Genomic DNA, 18054 nt, shown 5'->3' on the forward strand with positions numbered 1-18054 from the left:
GCCACGCCCCCGGGCGGGCGCCCGTCCTAGGCCACGCCCCTCCCCCGGGCGCGCGGAAGGAGAACCGAGGCGCTGTGGTGCTCGCTCATCGAATTGAGCCAGCGCAACCCACGTTTCGAGGCCCGGCCCGGGTCGTGTTCCGCATGCGTCCTGCGAGGCCACCCCGCCCCGCTGTCTTCGGGGCGCCCTCTTCGTCTCGCGCCTGCGCATTGCCCCCGGGCTGGGCGGACACGCTCGGAGGCGCCGGGGCGCGCAGAAGGGGAGGGGCAGGCACGACCAGGCGCGCGCCCGCGCGCGTCTGCGGTGACGCTAAGGGAGCAGGCGAGTCGGGAGGATCCAGTGGGTAGAGCGGTCCGGCCTGGTGTTTTAGGTGGGCCGTGCGTAAGGCCGCTCTGGGCACGGAGGAGCCCCTCTCATTGGCCCGCTCGGTTCCCGGAGCAGATCCGGGGCAGGAGGAGAGCGCCGGGTCAGGGGCCGCCGCCGCCGCCGCCGCCGCTCCCGGGGGACTCTGCCCGCCAGCCCGCCAGCCCGCGCTTCGCGGGCCCAGCTGCTCAGGGTAAGCGGGCTCGCGCTTAGCAGAGAGGAGCGTGAGGTGAGGGAGGCCATCGAGGACCTGGGGGAGGAAGGGGACTGGGGGCGTGAGTGAGGGGCAGGGGGTGTGAAAAGGGAAAGGGCCCATCGGATAATGGTAACAGTACCAACCACTGCCACGCAATGATGATGCTCTAGCGATATGTGCCAGGACGTTGCAGAGCACCTCCTTTGCTTCATTCTGTTAGCCTCTGCTACAGTCCTTCGAGGCGTATATTATTAAACCCATTTCACAAGATAGGAAAACTGAGGCACCAGAGAGGTTTAGTAACTTATGCAAAGCCACACAGCTAGCTGGTGGCCCGAGTTCGGACGTAGGTCTTTCTGGCCTGAAAGCCTGTAATTTTAATCCCTTTGCTTTGGGGCGGGGGTGGGGGTGGGGGGGAGGTGGGTACAAGGGAAGGGGCGGGATGAGTGTTGTTTGGGGATGGAGAGGGATCCAGACGGGGAGAGAATGCTGATGGGAGACTGTAAGGAAGAGGACCTGAGTTTGGAGCCTTGCGGGCCTCCCACTTCTTGGCTCCACAACTTTTCTTTGCCGTTCTGGGTATGAACCATAGCCCTTGCTCTGGAGGCCTGGACCGCATGGCTGGTTTTAGGAACTGGTTGAACTGCGGTTCAGTCCGGGGTAGTTGGGCTCGGACACTGTTTTGGGGGCAGGGGTGATGGAGGACGGTGAGGGCCCCCGCGGCCGTGTGGAGGAGAGAGGACCCTCTTCCAGGCAGCTGCCATTTCTTCTAACTTGCTCCCACTTCCTTTTCCATCTTATCCCTGCGCGGGCAAAGCCTTTGTTCAGTTCTCTAGAATGGGGAAGTGGTGTTTATTGTCTCCTTGCACACTTGGGCTTAAACAAAACAAAACCGGTAACACCAAACGTTCTTTTCCTCAGCAAGACCTAACCCTCTGGATTGGTGGCAGAGAAAAGTCTTCGGGTGGCTTTATTCGCCGTTGCTCTTTAGAGCTTTCCTGGGTAAATAGGAGCTTTGTTTTGGAGAAGTTTGCACTGTAGGTCAGCAAGAATGATCTGTGCAGACTTTACTGCAGATGAGCCACAAGGCAAGGACCTCAGTAATTCCTGTGTGTGACGTTTCTTTCTGGGACAATCCAGTACTGGGAAACAACAGGTATCCGTGCTGGTATTTTGCTTTCACAGAGAGTGGAGTAGCTTAGGTGGTAGTCAGATTTCCATAGAGGGCAGTAGCTCAAGTGGGAGTCAAGTTTTAAAGTCAGCCTGTGAGGGAAACTTTGCATGTGATCATAGTTATCCCTAAAAATTTCTTAGGAAGGTGCAAAGCTGTAGATGGCCATTCTGTGTCTCAGTAAATCTAGCACAGTTTTTCCTTCAGCTTTCAAACTTGTTGCTGTCTCTCTGATTGCAACCCAGACAAAGTAATTAGCTTACCTTTGGGGCCTGTGTTGCACAAATAAACATACTTGAATGGGATAGAGTCCATCCACACTGTGAGGTGTCCTGTGCCCTGCTGGCAATGAGAGGCTTAAAAGGAGGAAGACTAACCAAACAGAACAGTATGTTTGTGATTCCCATCTGGAGCATGTGCTCACTGAGTGGAAAGCTACAGGCAACACTGCTGGCATCATTTATTGTTATTTCTCTTCTCTTTGAGTAGCATATTCGGTAATTTATGCTAGGCTAACTGTGCATGATGCAGTTCTGTTTGAATTTTTGAGTGGCACTACATTTTGGGAGTTGGAAGCTATTTCCCCAGTGTTCCTAGATAAGGGTTTGGTGTGAGGACGTCTTATATATTTTTGCAAGTGGTCTGCACTTGTGTTCTGCATTTATCAGATATGTGTAACAAGGGCTAGCTTTTTGAAAGTGGCTTAGCTTTTAAAAAATTTTTTTCTTTGAAATCAAATTCATGATAGTGTCTTTTACAACTAATGTCTGAGGCACCTGAGTGGCTTAGTGGTTGAGTGTGTCTGCCTTTGTATCAGGTTGTGATCCCAGGGTGCTGGGATTGATTCTCCCACTGCCTATGTCTCTGTTTTCTCTCTCTGTTTCTTTCTTAAAGATAAATAAAATCTTTAAAAAAAATAAAATTAACGTCTCTGAATTTCAGTGTTGTTATCTGTAAAATGTAGAGGAGGATACCTGTACAAAGTTGTTATGAGGTTTCTCCACTGTTAACTTTGAAGCAGAACCCCACATTTTTTTTATCATGTTACCTATATCTATTTCAAATTATCTCTAAAAGATAAGGACTCTTTTTAAAAAAAACATGACAATATAACGCCTAAAAAAAGCAAAAAAAAAAAAAAAAAAAAGCAAAAAAAAAAAAAACCCAAACCAAACCAAAACAAAAAAAAACCCCCAAACCAGCCATGTTTAGGCTTTGTCTAGTTTTAAAAAAATTTTTCTGACAGTTTGTTTAAAGATCTAATTAAGGTCTATAAATTTTGATTGGTTGATATGTCTCTTGAGAGTCTTTTACTTTTATTTATTGCAATTTATTGAAGAAGCTGGGTTGTTCTGTAGTTTCCCACAGTAGTTTGTGGATTTTGCGGATTGTTTTTCTGTGGTGTCATTTAACATGTTCCTCTGTCCTCTTTATTTCCTGTAAATTGGTGTAGAGGTTTGGCCAGATTCAAGTTAGATTTTTTTTTTTTTTAATACATTTATTTTAGAGAGAGCAAGCAGGCACTCACAGTGTGAAGGGGCGGGAGAGTGGACAGAGGGAGAGGCTGAGACTCCCAAGCCGACTCCCACTGAGCATGGATCCTGCTGCTGGGTTGGATCCCAGGATCCTGAGATCATGACCTAAACCGAAAGCAAGAGTGGAACGCTTAGCTGACTGAGCCATCCGCTTGTCCCTCAAGTTAATATATATATATATTTTTTGGCAAAGGTAATTATTCATAGTGGTAATGTATTCTGTCCGGAGGCACATAATACCTGATTGTCTCTTTTTGTGGTTATTACAGCCATTGTGATATTTTAACAACTTTATTGAAGTATAGTTTAGGTACTATAAAACATCCATTTTAAAAATAATTTATTTATTTATTTTAAAAAGGATTTTATTTATTCATGAGAGACACACAGAGAGAGGCAGGGACATAGGCAGAGGGAGAAGCAGGCTCCCTGCAGGGAGCCAGATTCTGGACTCCATCCTAGGATCCTGGGATCACGACCTGAGGCAAAGGCAGATGCTCAACCACTGAGCCACCCAGGTGCCCAAAAACTTATTTTAATATAATAAGTATTTTAATGTAAAAGCCATTTTAATGTAGAGTTCAGCAGTTTTTAGTAAATTCACAGAGTTGTGTAGTCATCAGGTAGTTGAGTTTGGTAACCTTTCCATCACCTCAATAAGATACCTCTTGCTATTTATAGTTAATTCCCATGCCCATCCCACTGTTATATAGTCTGCTTTCTGCCTTTATAAATTTACCTTTTCTGGATATTCCATATAGATGCCATTATGATTATTTCCCAGATCTATGAATTCTTTAGGAGCTACAAAACAGTAATACTCTATCATTCCAGATTTGTTAGCTTTGTAACTTCTATTAAAAGTAACTTTCCCTCAACTCTTTAGTACATTTTATATAGGAAAGACAAGATACATATTTTAAAAAATAAATTAACTAGGATTCTCCATTGGTAACCAAGAAAGTTTATTTTCTTAGGTTTAAATCCATGAGTTCATAGTGAACTGTCTTAGGAAATTTGAAGACATTGTAGTGAATATTCATAATGGTGTTTATGTTATCTTTTCTTTGACCGGAGGAAGCCTCTTCAGATTGTTTCCTGAGTTCTTTTGACACGACCTTAAAAGCTTAGCTGGGGAGCCTGGTTCTAGGGTTTAGTGTAAATACCTAATTTGTCTTCTTTATAAGCCTGTTCTTTTCTGCATGGAGACCAAAGGCATGTTTTTTGCTTGGGTCCCTTTTGCTGCTGCTTTTATGGAAATGTCTTCACAGTCATAACCACTTCCCCTAAAGTAGTTTATGGTTGTGTTTGAAATGACACCGAAAAGGAAGTGCATTGTTTAAGTTAGGAAAATGAGGAAGTGAAGTGGTACTGATTTAACATTAATGGACATAGAAATGGCTTTGTGCTGTTTTTTCGGGGAAAACCTTAAACACAGTTTAGAATCTAATCAGAGTCCTAACATTTGCTTAATTATGGTCGTATTGTGGAATTCACTCCACACTCATTTTGAACTTCTCCTTTTGGATGTTTTTTATTTGTTCATTGAATTCATGCTCGTCATGTACAAGACTGAAACAAGAAGAAATGGTTTCTGCCTTGAAGAACTGTCCACCCATAATTTGTCAGGAAGTTACCACAGTCTACTTAAATTTTAGAGTAATTATAGTCAGTATATTATAATTTCAGAGAAATGTCTGTTGAAGTGTAGGGTACCTTGAATAAATGGAATCTTTTAGGTTTGCCGACAAACCAACAAATCAGTTTTCTGAGAAGTTTCTCAGAGAAATGACATTTGAGAGCGACAATTTTGTTTTGATCTAGATTCTTACTTTTGTATCTGCCTATCTTGAAAGTAGGAAGCGAAGATTCATTTTACTGTTTCTAGGAATTTTCCTCTAAATATATATCTATATAATGGAGCTATTCTTATACTGTGTTGATCCATGTGGTAGGGTCACCTTTTTAAATAAAGGCTATTATGATAAGCTCCTTTTGGTCTTTTTATAACTAAGCATCTCATTATTATAATAAAAACATTACTCTGCAGCTGAATCATGATGAGTTTTATCTTGAAGAATACTGTGCCCCTCCACAGTTCTTCCCAGAATATGTACTATATCTCATGCTGTCTGGTTGAATTATTTGTACTTGCCATTTTCTCTATTCCTGTTGTTGAATTGCTTAGTTTCTTTGTATTATTATGTGTTTAAAAGTAGACATTAATCCCAATTCCTATTTTCATTGTGGTGGTTAAAGGTCCAAATTAGCATCACTTCATGATGTATTTGTACAAATCTAACGAGGCACTATATTAAATTAGTTAGTTGCTTCTAGTTATATATGACTTTTGGACTATAGAGAAAAAGAATTTCCCCTTTTATAGGGGCAGAAGGAGGAGTCCCATGACTGTATTCACTCTATAGTTGTTAAAACTTAATGTGTGAAAGTTCAGATCTGCATTCTTTCAGGCTTTCAGAGATCCAGGTACATTTAAACTGGCTAAAGTGATTCCTTTAAAAATGTTTCCATGATTTAGTCTGTGGAAAGTGATGTGAGAGTCACAGATAAGGGAATATTTGTGGTTACTGGGGCATATTTTAGTCTTTAGGTAGTCTGAAAAGGGCTCAAATACTGGTTTAGGGTAGTACTTTCACTTTTGTGCTAATGGGCAGCTTGGGCAAAGGTTTCTTTCTTTCTTTCTTTTCTTTCTTTCAATATTATTTATTTGAGAGGGAGAGAGAACACAAATAGGAGGAGTGCAGAGGGAAAAGGAGACCCCTGCTGAGCAGGGAGCAATTGTGGGTTGTTCCTAGGACCCTGGGATCCTGACCTGAGCTGAAGGCAGACTTTTAACCGATTGAGCTGCACTCCATTAAAGATTTTGTTTTTAAGTACTCTCTACACCCAACATGGATCTCAAACTTACAACCCTGAGATCAAGAGTCACATGTGTACCAACTGAGCCAGCCAGGAACCCCAGTTTCTTCAGATTTCTGAAGTAAAATTTTAGTTTCTTAGGGTTAACGAATTGTGTGTGTGTGTGTATCTCTGTCTTGACAAAGGCAGGTTTCCCCACTGTATAAAATGGAGCATGAATGTAAGTGTAATAGTCTTAATGTTTTAGCTTAAACTGATGAAGTAATTTTTTTGATATCTTTGTTTTGTTGACATTATGCAAGTGTGTACATTTATGTGATTTCAAAATATGTTTCTGAATCTAGATCAGATCAAGCATTGACTTGCCCTCTAACAGAGTCAGCTGAAAGAGGCTGAAGTTTCTTCAAGATGCCTGCAGCACTTGTGGAGAATAGCCAAGTTATCTGTGAAGTCTGGGCCAGCAATCTAGAAGAAGAGATGAGGAAGATCCGAGAAATTGTGCTCAGTTACAGTTATATTGCCATGGTAAAGAGCTCAACTCTGTTTGACTCAACCTTCTGTTATGGACTTAGGGAATGTTCAATGTGAGATTTTGAAAGAAAGGATAACATTAAAGCCATGGTAAATTCAACTTGGTGGAAGGTTGTAATGCTTTTATGAAACATCAAAGTAGCCAGTGTGTCTGAGAAGGATGTAACCTCTAGTGTCTTAGATTTTTTTGTAATGTTATTTTGTGTTTAATAGTGTTTAAGGCAGGAGTTATATCAGCCCATCAGGTACATCTATTCCACAGATATGGTGAATTTGACAGTGTTTATAAATGGTTTTTAAAAATTATTTATCAGCGTGTAGAAATTAAGAGTTTTTTTTTTTAATTTTTAAATTTTTAAAAAATATTTTATTTATTCATGAGAGATACAGATAGAGAGAGAGAGAGGTAGAGACATAGGCAGAAGGAGAAGCAGGCTCCCCGCAGGGAGCCCGATGTGGGATGTGGGACTGGATCCTGGGACTCCAGGATCATGCCCTGGGCCTGGTCCGAAGGCAGGTGCTCAACCGCTGAGCCACCCGGGTGTCCCAAGAGATCTCTTTTAAAGATCCAGATTTCTGGCATCTCTGGAAAAAAAGGGGAAGATCTGGCATTAAAGGATCCACATTCCTGCCTGACATTGAGTGGCCAGAGAGGCAGATATGTGTCATGGTGATATTAAGAGCCTCTTCTAGAGGAGGCATACACCATCTAGTTTGCTCTAGTCTCCATTATTCATAAGCATTAAGTCTTTAGCCTTGTATTTAAAACTGTCTGTGATCTCCTTCCAGGCTTTTTACCCAAGGTAAATGTAACTATTGTTTTTTTCTGAATGGCTGTTTAATTTCACTCTATTTGTATTTTAATTATGCATTGTTCTCAACCAAGACTTTTTAAATTCACTGTAGGTGCACCTAGAGCATTCTTTTTTTAAAGATTTTCTTTATTCATGAGAGAGACACAGAGAGAGAGAGAGGCAGAGACACAGGCAGAGGGAGAAGCAGGCTCCACGCAGGGAGCCCGACTTGGGACTCGATCCTGGGTCTCCAGGATCAAACCCTGGGCGAAGGCAGGCGCCAAACCACTGAGCCACCTGGGCTGCCCTAGAGCATTCTTAATTGATCTGTAGTTAGCTACTCTTACTCACATCCTGCCTGTGATCTCCAGGTTGCTATGCAAAACTTCATTATTCTAGTACTCCTGGTATAGACATCAATGAGATCAGTATTTGTTCTAAAAGATTTTATTTCTTTATCAGAGAGAAAGTGCACAAGTAGGCAGAATGGCAGGTGGAGGGAGGAGGAGAGGCAAACTCTTTGCTGAGTGGGGAGCCTGATGTGGGGCTAGGTGATCCTGGGACCCTGGGATCATGACCTGAGCTGAAGGCAGACGCTTAACCAACTGAACCACCCAAGTGCCCTGAGATCAGTATTTTAATAAAGATTTTTGCGCCTAAGCTTGGGTCTTGTCACGTAACTTACATAAATTAAGAAAATTTTTATTAATGAATGATCATTTCAGCATCCCCTGTTTTGTGAAACCTTATGATGAGAGACCTTTTCCTTTTCTAGGACACAGAATTTCCAGGTGTTGTGGTACGACCAATTGGTGAATTTCGTAGTTCCATAGATTACCAGTATCAGCTTTTACGGTGCAATGTTGACCTTTTAAAAATTATCCAGCTGGGCCTTACATTCACAAACGAAAAGGGAGAATATCCTTCTGGAATCAATACTTGGCAGTTCAACTTCAAATTTAACCTTACGTAAGTATCTGAGACATTTCTCAGTATTATTCTTAGATCTGCTACCTTTGTGCAGACTGATTTCATTAATATAAAGTTTTGAAAACCAGGTAAGGGTTGGATACAGTAATAAACTAGAGAATGAAATAAGGATCTCAGAAAGTAAAGTCCCTCTTAAAGAACTCTTAGAGGTCAACAGTAAAAAAACAACCCAGTTGAAAATGGGCATCAGAGCTGAAGACATTTCTCCGAAGAAGATACAGATATGGCTAATAAACTTAGGGAAAGATGGTCACCATTATTAGTCATGAGGGAAATGCAAATCAAAAGTACAGTGAGATGCTACTTTATACCAACTAGGTGGCTATAATAAAAAAGATAGAAGAACAAATGTTGGCAAGGGTGGAGAAATTAGAACCCTCATACATTGCTATTGGAAAAGTAAAATGGTATAGCCTCTTTGGAAAACAGGCAGTTTCTCAAAAGGTTAAACGTAGAGTTACCATATGACCCAGCAATTCCACTTCTAGGCATATGCCCTAGAGAAATGAAAACATAATATCCATATAAAAACTTGTATGTGAATGTTTGTAACAGCATTATTTGTAAAGGCCCCAAAGTGGAAACAATCCAAATGTCTGTGAATTGGTGATTGGATAAAATAAATATGGTATATCCATGCAATATTATTGGAATGTTATTGGACAGTAAAAACGAAAGGAGTACTAATACATGTTGTACATTGATGTGCTTTGAAAACATGCTAAGGGAAAGAAGCCAGACACAAAAGACCATGTACTGTAGGATTCTGTTTATATGAAATGTTCAAAATAGGCAAGTTTATAGAGTCAGAATAGCTTAGTTGTTGTTCAGGGTGCTGTTGAGATTATGGGGTATAGTGGGGAGTGATTGCATTATGGATATAGGTTTTCTTTTTGAAGTGATAAAATGGTTTGTAATTGGCTGTGGTGGTGGTTGCACAACTCTGAAAATACTAAAAGTGATTGAATTGTATATTTTTAAGAATTCAAAAAATTATTTGAGAGAGTGTGTGTGTGGTGGTGGGGGGGAGGTGGAAGCTGGAGGGGCAGAGGAAGAGGGAGAGAGACGCAGATTCCATGTGGAGGGTAGACAGCCAGGTGCATCTCATGACCCTGAGATCATGACCTAAGTGGAAATCAAGAGTTGGTCACTTAACTGACAGCCACCAAGGTGCTCCTGAAGTGTATACTTTAAATGAGTAAATGTTTAGTGCGTGAATTATAGCTTAGAAAGGCTGTTTAAAATGAAAAAGTAAAGTTTTTGTCCACTTAGGAGATGAATTGCAGTTCTGCCCTTTTTCATCTAGGTGATTTGGAGTAGGTAATTTTACCTTCTGTAATTCAGTTTCCTTATCTAAAAAACAGTATTTCATCATAGAAGAAATAAGGAAATAAGGAGTAGATGTTAATTAAAAGTAGTTGAAACTGAAGCCTATTTGATATTGGGTGAATTTTGATGTTTAAAAAGGTGTAGAAAACACGTAAAATTTACCATCTCAACCATTTTTAAGTCTGCAGTTCAGTTGTGCATGTTTTTTTTTTTTTTTTTTTTAGAGATTTCATTTATTTATTCATGAGAGACACACAGAGAGAGGTAGAGACACAGGCAGAGGGAGAAGCAGGCTTCGTGCAGGGAGCCCGATGTGGGACTCAATCCCGGGTCTCCAGGATCACACCCTGGGCCCAAGGCAGGCGCTAAACTGCTGAGCCACCCAGGGATCCCCATGCAGTTCAGTTGTGTTAAATATGTTTTCATTATAGAGTGCCGGGGTGGCTCAGTTGGTTAAGCATCTGCCTTTGGCTGGGGTCGTGATCCTGGGGTCCTGGGATCGAGTGCCACGTCGTCGGGCTCCCTGCTTCACGGGAAGCCTGTTCTCTCTGCCTCCCCTCCAGCCCCCCCCCCCCCCCCCGTCTTTCATGAATAAATAAATAAAGTCTTAAAAAAAAAAATGTTTGCATTGTTGTAAAGCAGACCTCCAGAACTTTCTCATCTTGCAAATCTGACACTCTGTACCCATTAAACAACTCTTCTTTTGCTTCTTCCCCAGATCTTAGTGAACCACCATAATACTACTTTCTATTTCTGTGAATTTGACTGTTTTAGATACCTCTTTATAAATGGAATCATACAGTATTTGTTGCTTTGTGGCTGGCGTATTTCACTTAGCATGATATCCTTAAAGTTCATCCATGTTGTAGCATGTTGCAGGATTTCCTTCCTTTTTAGGACTGAATAATATTTCATTGTATATTTAGACCACATTTTGTTTATCTCTTCATCCATTGATGGACATGTAAGTTGTTTCCATCTCTTGACTGTTGGGAGTAGTGTTGCTACTAACATGGATGTGCAAACATCTTCACAACCATGCTTTTAATTCTTCTGGATATATATCCAGAAGTGAGATTGCTGGATCATTTGGTAGTTCTGTTTTTAATTTTTTGAGGATGATGTAATTGTTTTTTTATTTAAGAGAGAGAGAGAGCATGCATGCACACATGCATGTGCACACAGGGGAGGGTTGGGGAGGGGCCCAGGGAGAGGGAAAGAGGGAATCTTAAGCAGTCTATTTGTCCAGTGCAGAGCCTGATGGGCTCAGATCATGACCTGAGCCAAAATGAAGAGTTGGATGCTTACCTGACAGCCTCCCAGGCATCCAAGAATGATGTAATTTTTTAAGGGGAAAATTTAGGGTAGACTATCATTTTGAATTTTGTATGAGGTAGTTTTAGTGTATTTCTTATTGGGCCACAATTCTCAAGTACTGCTTTAACAGCACCAGGAGCATTTGATAGCTCAGGAATAGTTTTTTGATTGTTCATGTACATTGGAAATTTCTTTGAGGTTCAAAAATAATTTGGGGAGATGATCTGGATCTTTCCTTTAACAGCATTTTTTTTTAGTCTATTGCCAAAACCTGTTATTTATACCTTGATGGTAATTAATACACAAAAGAAAATAAAGATTGTTTTTATTGTAGAGTTATGTATGTGCTTAAAATAGTGCTTGTTTTAGGTGAAACAGAACAATGTGATTCAACACTGGTTTTAATTTAGTAAGAAAACACTTAAGATTGTGTTTGTTTTCTTTTTTTCCTACTTATCTTTCCTAAGTTTATGTGAAAAACAAATGAAGGGAAAAAAAAACAGTGAAATCTAGTGGAAAAGGAGTTACATAATTTATTTCCCTCCTTTTGTGATATATAGTATTATAAATATTTTTCTGTTTAAATTGATGGATGTATCTTTGCAGTAGAATATTATGCCAGAGTTGCAAAGGATGTGGTCTATCTATGAGCATTGGTCTGGAAAGATGGGCTGTGCTGTGCTGTGTAGATGTAGGGATGAAGGTGCGTATGTATAGGTAGAGAAAACAGTCTTCAAGGATCTAAGAACTGAGTTAAAAGTTATTTCTATGATGTAACTATATTATAAGAACATTTAAAAAATTTTTCTAGTATTTTACATATATTTTTTAAAGATTTTATATATTTATTTACTCATGAGAGACAGGCGGGGGGGTGGGGGGTGGGCAGACATAGGCAGAGGGAGAAGCAGGCTCCATGCAGGAAGCCTGATGTGGGACTTGATCCAGGATCACGCCCTGGGCCGAAGGCAGACAGATGCTCAACCACTGAAGACACCCAGGAGTCACTATTTTACATATTTTTGTATTGGTTGATTCTGTTTTTCTGTAAGCAGTGGGGAAATGTTCATCTTTTATGATTAAGAAACTTATTTTGTGAGGGCAAGTCTCACTTTTCCATCTGCCACAGAGATAAGATTATTTATTTTGAATGCTTGCTGAATACTGGAAAAAATGAATTGGTCTCTTCATTTCAGTAATACTTGTTCATTAATAAGGTGATGTTAATATTGCTACCCACTACTCTTAGATTATCCATCAGCTAAGAAGTGATACCTTCTTTTTTAGAGAGGACATGTACTCCCAGGATTCCATAGATCTCCTTGCTAACTCAGGACTGCAATTTCAGAAGCATGAAGAGGAAGGAATTGACACATTGCACTTTGCAGAGCTGCTTATGACGTCAGGGGTGGTTCTCTGTGACAACGTCAAATGGCTTTCATTTCATAGGTTAGTCCCAGAAAATGTGTATTTCTCTTGCTTTGGGAGCAGGGAATTACATTCTTGTTACTTCTGCAGTCCTTTTGGCTCTCTTCTTTTGGTCAATTACGAAACAGTTATGAAGTTCAGATGGTAACGTGCCCATGTTTGTTTTTCAAAAAATACTTTGGAGCTCATTCTTGTTTGTTTCACACAGTAGTAGGCTCTGTCATTTGGTTATCAGTGGGTACATTCCAAGTGGAAAGATGGAGGATGGGGTGGGGGATCAAAGCACTTGATCATCTTTTTCTTGTCCTTTAAATGTCTGGCCTGAAGTTTATGATGAATAAAACCCACATTTGTAACCCCGTGGGTACTCTTATATGCCTCTCTTTATTAGTCTGGTTTTGTTTAAGGGAAACTTCAGATTACAGTAGGATAAACTAGTTTGGAAGACTGAAAGTTACTCACATGGTGTGGCATCATTAAGTTTTGAGAAGTGAAGCAGTTGAACTCTGGGGCCTGGTAACTGCTGCTTTTTTTTTTACCATGTTGCCTCATTCTCTCCTGTAGTGGCTATGATTTTGGCTACATGGTAAAGTTACTTACGGATTCTCGTTTGCCAGAAGAAGAACATGAATTCTTTCATATTCTGAACCTTTTTTTCCCATCCATTTATGATGTGAAATACCTGATGAAGAGTTGCAAAAATCTTAAGGTACACAGTATTTTTCTTAATATTGATAACAACAACAAAAAGATCAACTTGTATTTTGCTTTATCACTATTTTTGGAAATAAAATTATTTTTTATTTGTTGCTACTTAGGCATTCTTCAATGCCTGCTAGGTGCCAACATTGTGCTGGAGAGGGTGTATATAGAACTGATTGGCACAGGGATTTGTGTGGTGAATGGCTTTAATCTGGGCCTTCTGCCTTTCTTATCCTGAGGGAGGCGTTCTTCATTTTTAGGGCCCACAAAATGAGTGAAACAGTTGGCAACATGAGGCATGTATACAGTTTGTTAGGGATGGGGTCTGTAGTGTACCAGCCTCTCAGAGGGGTTCTTTTTTTTTTTTTTTTTCTTAGAGGGGTTCTCAACCCAGATCGTTTGAGAACTTAGCACCTTAATAAGTTGTTGACATGAGATTTTCTGTGTAGAATTGCATTAGTAGTTTACTATTTCCTCAGTTTTGTTTTAAAACAGACTTTAAAACAGGGCAGAGGTCTGACACAATTAATGGTATATAAAAGAAAAGAGTGAAAAGTGATCTATATCAGTGTATTGTTTGGAGGGCTAATAAGGGGATATTGCTAGGATAAGACCTTAGTAAATGACTGGTTCCCACGTGTCTTCACTGAAAGAATTAAACTAAAAAGTGGACTTAGTTTACTCTAGTAGAGGAGTGGTGGGTCTGAAATATTATCTTTGTTTTCTTTATATCTGCAGGGTGGTCTTCAGGAAGTTGCTGATCAATTGGATTTGCAGAGAATTGGAAGGCAGCACCAGGCAGGCTCAGACTCGCTGCTGACAGGAATGGCATTCTTCAGAATGAAAGAGGTAAGGAGGGAGGTGGGTTATCTATGTGGGCTGAGATATGTTGAAAATTTGTAGTTCTGATGGAAGTTGGTGATCACTTTGAAAGCAGTTGTTTTGTTTGTTTTGATGTTCAGTACTTTAAATGTAGTTTGAGAGGCAAAGACGCATCCTGAAATGAAGGCTCCTCAGCACACACAAGTCTAGACATGTACTTGGTGTTCTTAGCAGTTCTCATTCTTGCTTTCCTTCTGGTTTCTCTAATATGAACACATTTGTTTGAACACTCACTTATTTTATGCTTAAGATCTGTGAATTGTCAAATGTCTGGCAGCTAACATACTCAACGGTGATAAGCTGAAAAGTTTTCCTGTAAGATCAGGAACAACACAAGCATGCACACTCTTGCCACTTTTATTCAACATAGTGTTGGAAGTCCTAGCCAGAGTAATTAGGCAAGAAAAAGGAATACAAGGGATCCAAATTGGAATGGAGGAAGTAAAACTGTCACTATTTTCAGATGACATGGTAATATACATAGAAAGCTCTAAAAAGCCCACCAAAAAGCTCTTAGAACTAAGAAATGAATTCAGTAAAATTTCAGGATACAAAATCAATATATAAATACCTTGTGTTTTTGTATATTAATAATGAACTATCAGAAAGAAATTAAGAATCCCATTTACAACTGCATCAAAAAGAATAAACTGCCTAGGAATAAATTTAACCAAGGAGGTAAAAGACCTATATCCTGAAAACTATAAGGTATTGATGAAAGAATTTGAAGAAAGCACAAATAAATGGAAAGATATATGGTGCTCATGGATTAGAAGAATTCATATTCTTAAAACGCTCATGCTGTTCAAAGCAGTCTGCAGATTCATTGCAATCTCTGTCAAAACTTCAGTGGCATTTTTCAGAAATAGAACAAATAATCTTAAAATTTGTGTGGAACCACAAAAGACATCAAATAGCCAAAACAGTCTTGAGAAAGAACAAAGCTGGTGGCATCATGCTTCCCTGAGGTTCCTTTGGCGATGTCTGGAGACGTTTTTTGGTTTTTTGGTTGTCACAATCTGGAGCAGCAGAGGGGAGGCCCACTACTGGCCAGGGACACCGTTAAACATTCTACAGTACTACATAGTACACTGGACAGCTCCCCTACATGCCCCCCAACAAGGAATTATCCTGCCCAGTAGGGCCAGGGTTGTGGTACTCTGCTGAAGTGTGTAATATCCAGTATCTCACTTGTAACAGCCTACTATTATAGCATCCGTATTATAGATAGGGAACTATGGCTGGAGGAGCAGTGAAGGTCACACGATGAGACCCAGGCTCTTAACCACTGCACTGCTTGTTAAAGAGAAGAGAGGAGGTGGAGGTGGCTGTTATAAACAGCTGCAGCACCACCCAGATCCTGACAGTAAAAGAACTCATGGAGAGTAGAAGTCTGTTCAGAAAGGAGAGCCTATGTATAGGAGAGATTTGGAGCCTTTATGAAGTTAACTTTCTAGTTGGGTAGATTTTCAAGGCTTGAAGACAGCTGGGAGGTGCTGATGGACTAGTGTTGAGCCTTGGCATGACTCTTGGCATAATTCTCACCATGGGTTCTCTGTCCTATCCTGCAGTTGTTTTTTGAGGACAGTATTGATGATGCCAAGTACTGTGGGCGGCTCTATGGCCTAGGCACAGGAGTGGCGCAGAAGCAGAATGAGGATGTGGACTCTGCCCAGGAGAAGATGAGCATCCTGGCTATCATCAACAACATGCAGCAGTGATGGCGGCGAGGCTCTGCCGGGCGGGCCTGATCCCAGAGTGGTGCTTATATGCTGTCTGTGTACTTATCTTCCTCCCCAGGAGAAAATGCTTCTTTTGAGCAGACTGTACCTACCATCTCCGTTGACAGAAAGACTTTTGTTGTATTGAAGACAAAAGATGTCTTTATTTTAGATCCAGAAGAGGGGAGTTTACTCTGAATTTGTAAACAAAGTCTTCCCTATTCCTCATCCCCAAGCCTCTCTCCAGTTGCTTCCTGCCACCAGCATCCATGGCTCATTTGACACTTTTTTAAATATCCAGGACAAGTCAGAAACAAACTAGTAAAAAAAATATAACTCTTACCTGTTGTCATCTTCTTTTGAATCAGTTACTAATCTCTGAGGAGGAAGACTTTTTGATGTGATTCTCAGCTGAGCTGAGGGCTTCCAGGGAAAGTGGAACAAAATGGTGTTTTTGTGAAGTGAGTTATAGATGTCTTTAACTTCTTTTCTGTTTTTTTTTTTTTTGGACCCTTTTCTAGAACATTTGTTTTTCTCATACTTTGTTACTTTTTCATTATGTGCTATCATGTGGAAATGAATTACTCTGCTGAAATTTTGAAGACCAGATAATGAAAACTTTTATTAAAGATAAAATTCGCCTGAATCTGTCTACCCTTTATTCGTGAGGAACTCCAGAATGGATATTAAGTTAACCACTTTACGCTTCTTTAAGTCTGTGTTCCATTGTGCCACTGAAATTTGGTAAATGTCTATCATTTGAAATCATTTTAAGTTTTAATATAATAAAATATCCTGGATTTGTTCCTGGATGAAAATAAGATCAGAATTTTGGACAAGTCTTATATTTTCAGTAATGTGATTTCAGATGGTCATCTGTGTTTTCCCACATCTCTTTGTTCTCCCTGCTTTTCCTTTCAGCAAACCTGAGGAGAAGTTAGGGAGACTGATTATATGAGTACCAGGAATGTGAGTCTTTAAAAAATTAATAGTGGTACATGTAAACAGGGCAGTAAGGAAATTGGTTAGTTCTCTTGGAGTAGTATCCCACATCTGGGGTAGGAAGCTCAGGACTGATTTTTTTTTTAAACTAGTCATTTAAAAAGTACATTGTATTGTTTTTTGAATGACTACAATATGGACAATTTAGAAAAACCAAAAACTCCTTTGAAATGGTGGAAATGAAAACTGGTAACTCACTGAAGTGAATGATTACTCTTACATTTTAAAAGCTTATGGAAAACTCAATTTCAAATGATTCGAAAATGTCAAGTATTATAAGCTGGTATTTAAGATGCTTGTAAATATTATTTATGTTTTTAATTTTGTAAAATAAAGATTTCTTTTTAACCACTGGCATGAAGGTTTGGTCTTTCATACCTGTTAGTTGCTGGCTGTAGAAGATGGTCATTGTGGTCAGTGACTAAAAAATCTTGTCCGGTTCCAGACTCTTGTCTCTATTTCCCACAAGTTGGCTTGCATATAAAGTGTCTCACTTTGTAGGAAGTTTTTAATGACCAACTGTGTAAATGGAATTGTCTCTTCATAACCCTGATTATCCAGCCTTACTAGGAAAACTAGTTTTAATTCTGTCCTGGGGGGATGCCTGGGTGGCTCAGAGGTTGAGTGTCTGCCTTTGGCTCAGGGTGTGATCCTGGGGTTCCGGGATCGAGTCCCACATTTGGCTTCCTGCATGGAGCCTGCTTCTCCCTCTGCCTATGTCTCTGCCTCTCTGTATCTCTCATGAATAAATAAAATCTTAAGAAAAGCAATTCTGTCCTGGGACCACTCCATTACATTTGGTGGATTAGCTTTTTAATTAGTGAACTTTTAAGACAAGTTGATCTTCTGGTATTGTGGAATTGGCTCCAGACCATTTCCAACCCTTCTTGTTGGCACAAAACAAGGACTTTTAAGAAGTCTGGTATAGGAGCAGATCTAGGCTTTTCACTGGGATGTTCACATATAGGAAGAGAGGTTATTTATCACTGATTTGTGGTAAAAGCAGCATAGGTCAAGGTCAGTGGTTCTCAACCAAGTTCTTTGGCATACCAGTGACTGTGGGGCCTGCACAGATGTTCTAAATTTATCTATTCAAGATTTTATTTATTTCACAGAGTACATGCACAGAGGTAAGCAGGAGAGGGCCCTGTTCATCCAGGACCCTGGGATCATGACCTGGCTGAAGGCACACACTTAACCAACTGAGCCACCC

The 18054-nt window shown here is 40.4% G+C and overlaps 1 protein-coding gene across 2 annotated transcripts; it reads left to right on the forward strand.

Moving 5' to 3' along the window:
- Window positions 1–244: 244 nt before the first annotated feature.
- CNOT8 (CCR4-NOT transcription complex subunit 8) lies at window positions 245–17198 on the forward strand. Of its 2 annotated transcripts, none has more exons than XM_041750599.1 (7): window positions 245–592; window positions 6490–6670; window positions 8246–8439; window positions 12394–12555; window positions 13099–13243; window positions 13975–14085; window positions 15690–17198. In XM_041750599.1, exons 2-7 carry the CDS (start codon window positions 6554–6556, stop codon window positions 15837–15839), a joined length of 879 nt encoding a protein of 292 aa, XP_041606533.1. In that variant the 5' UTR covers window positions 245–592; window positions 6490–6553; the 3' UTR covers window positions 15840–17198. The 2 variants fall into 2 exon arrangements, with proteins under 2 accessions (XP_041606533.1, XP_041606532.1); XM_041750598.1 differs by having other exon boundaries at window positions 245–556.
- The last annotated feature ends 856 nt before the right edge of the window (window positions 17199–18054 follow it).

Source organism: Vulpes lagopus, chromosome 3 (genome assembly GCF_018345385.1).
Source record: "Vulpes lagopus strain Blue_001 chromosome 3, ASM1834538v1, whole genome shotgun sequence".
NCBI lineage: Eukaryota > Metazoa > Chordata > Mammalia > Carnivora > Canidae > Vulpes > Vulpes lagopus.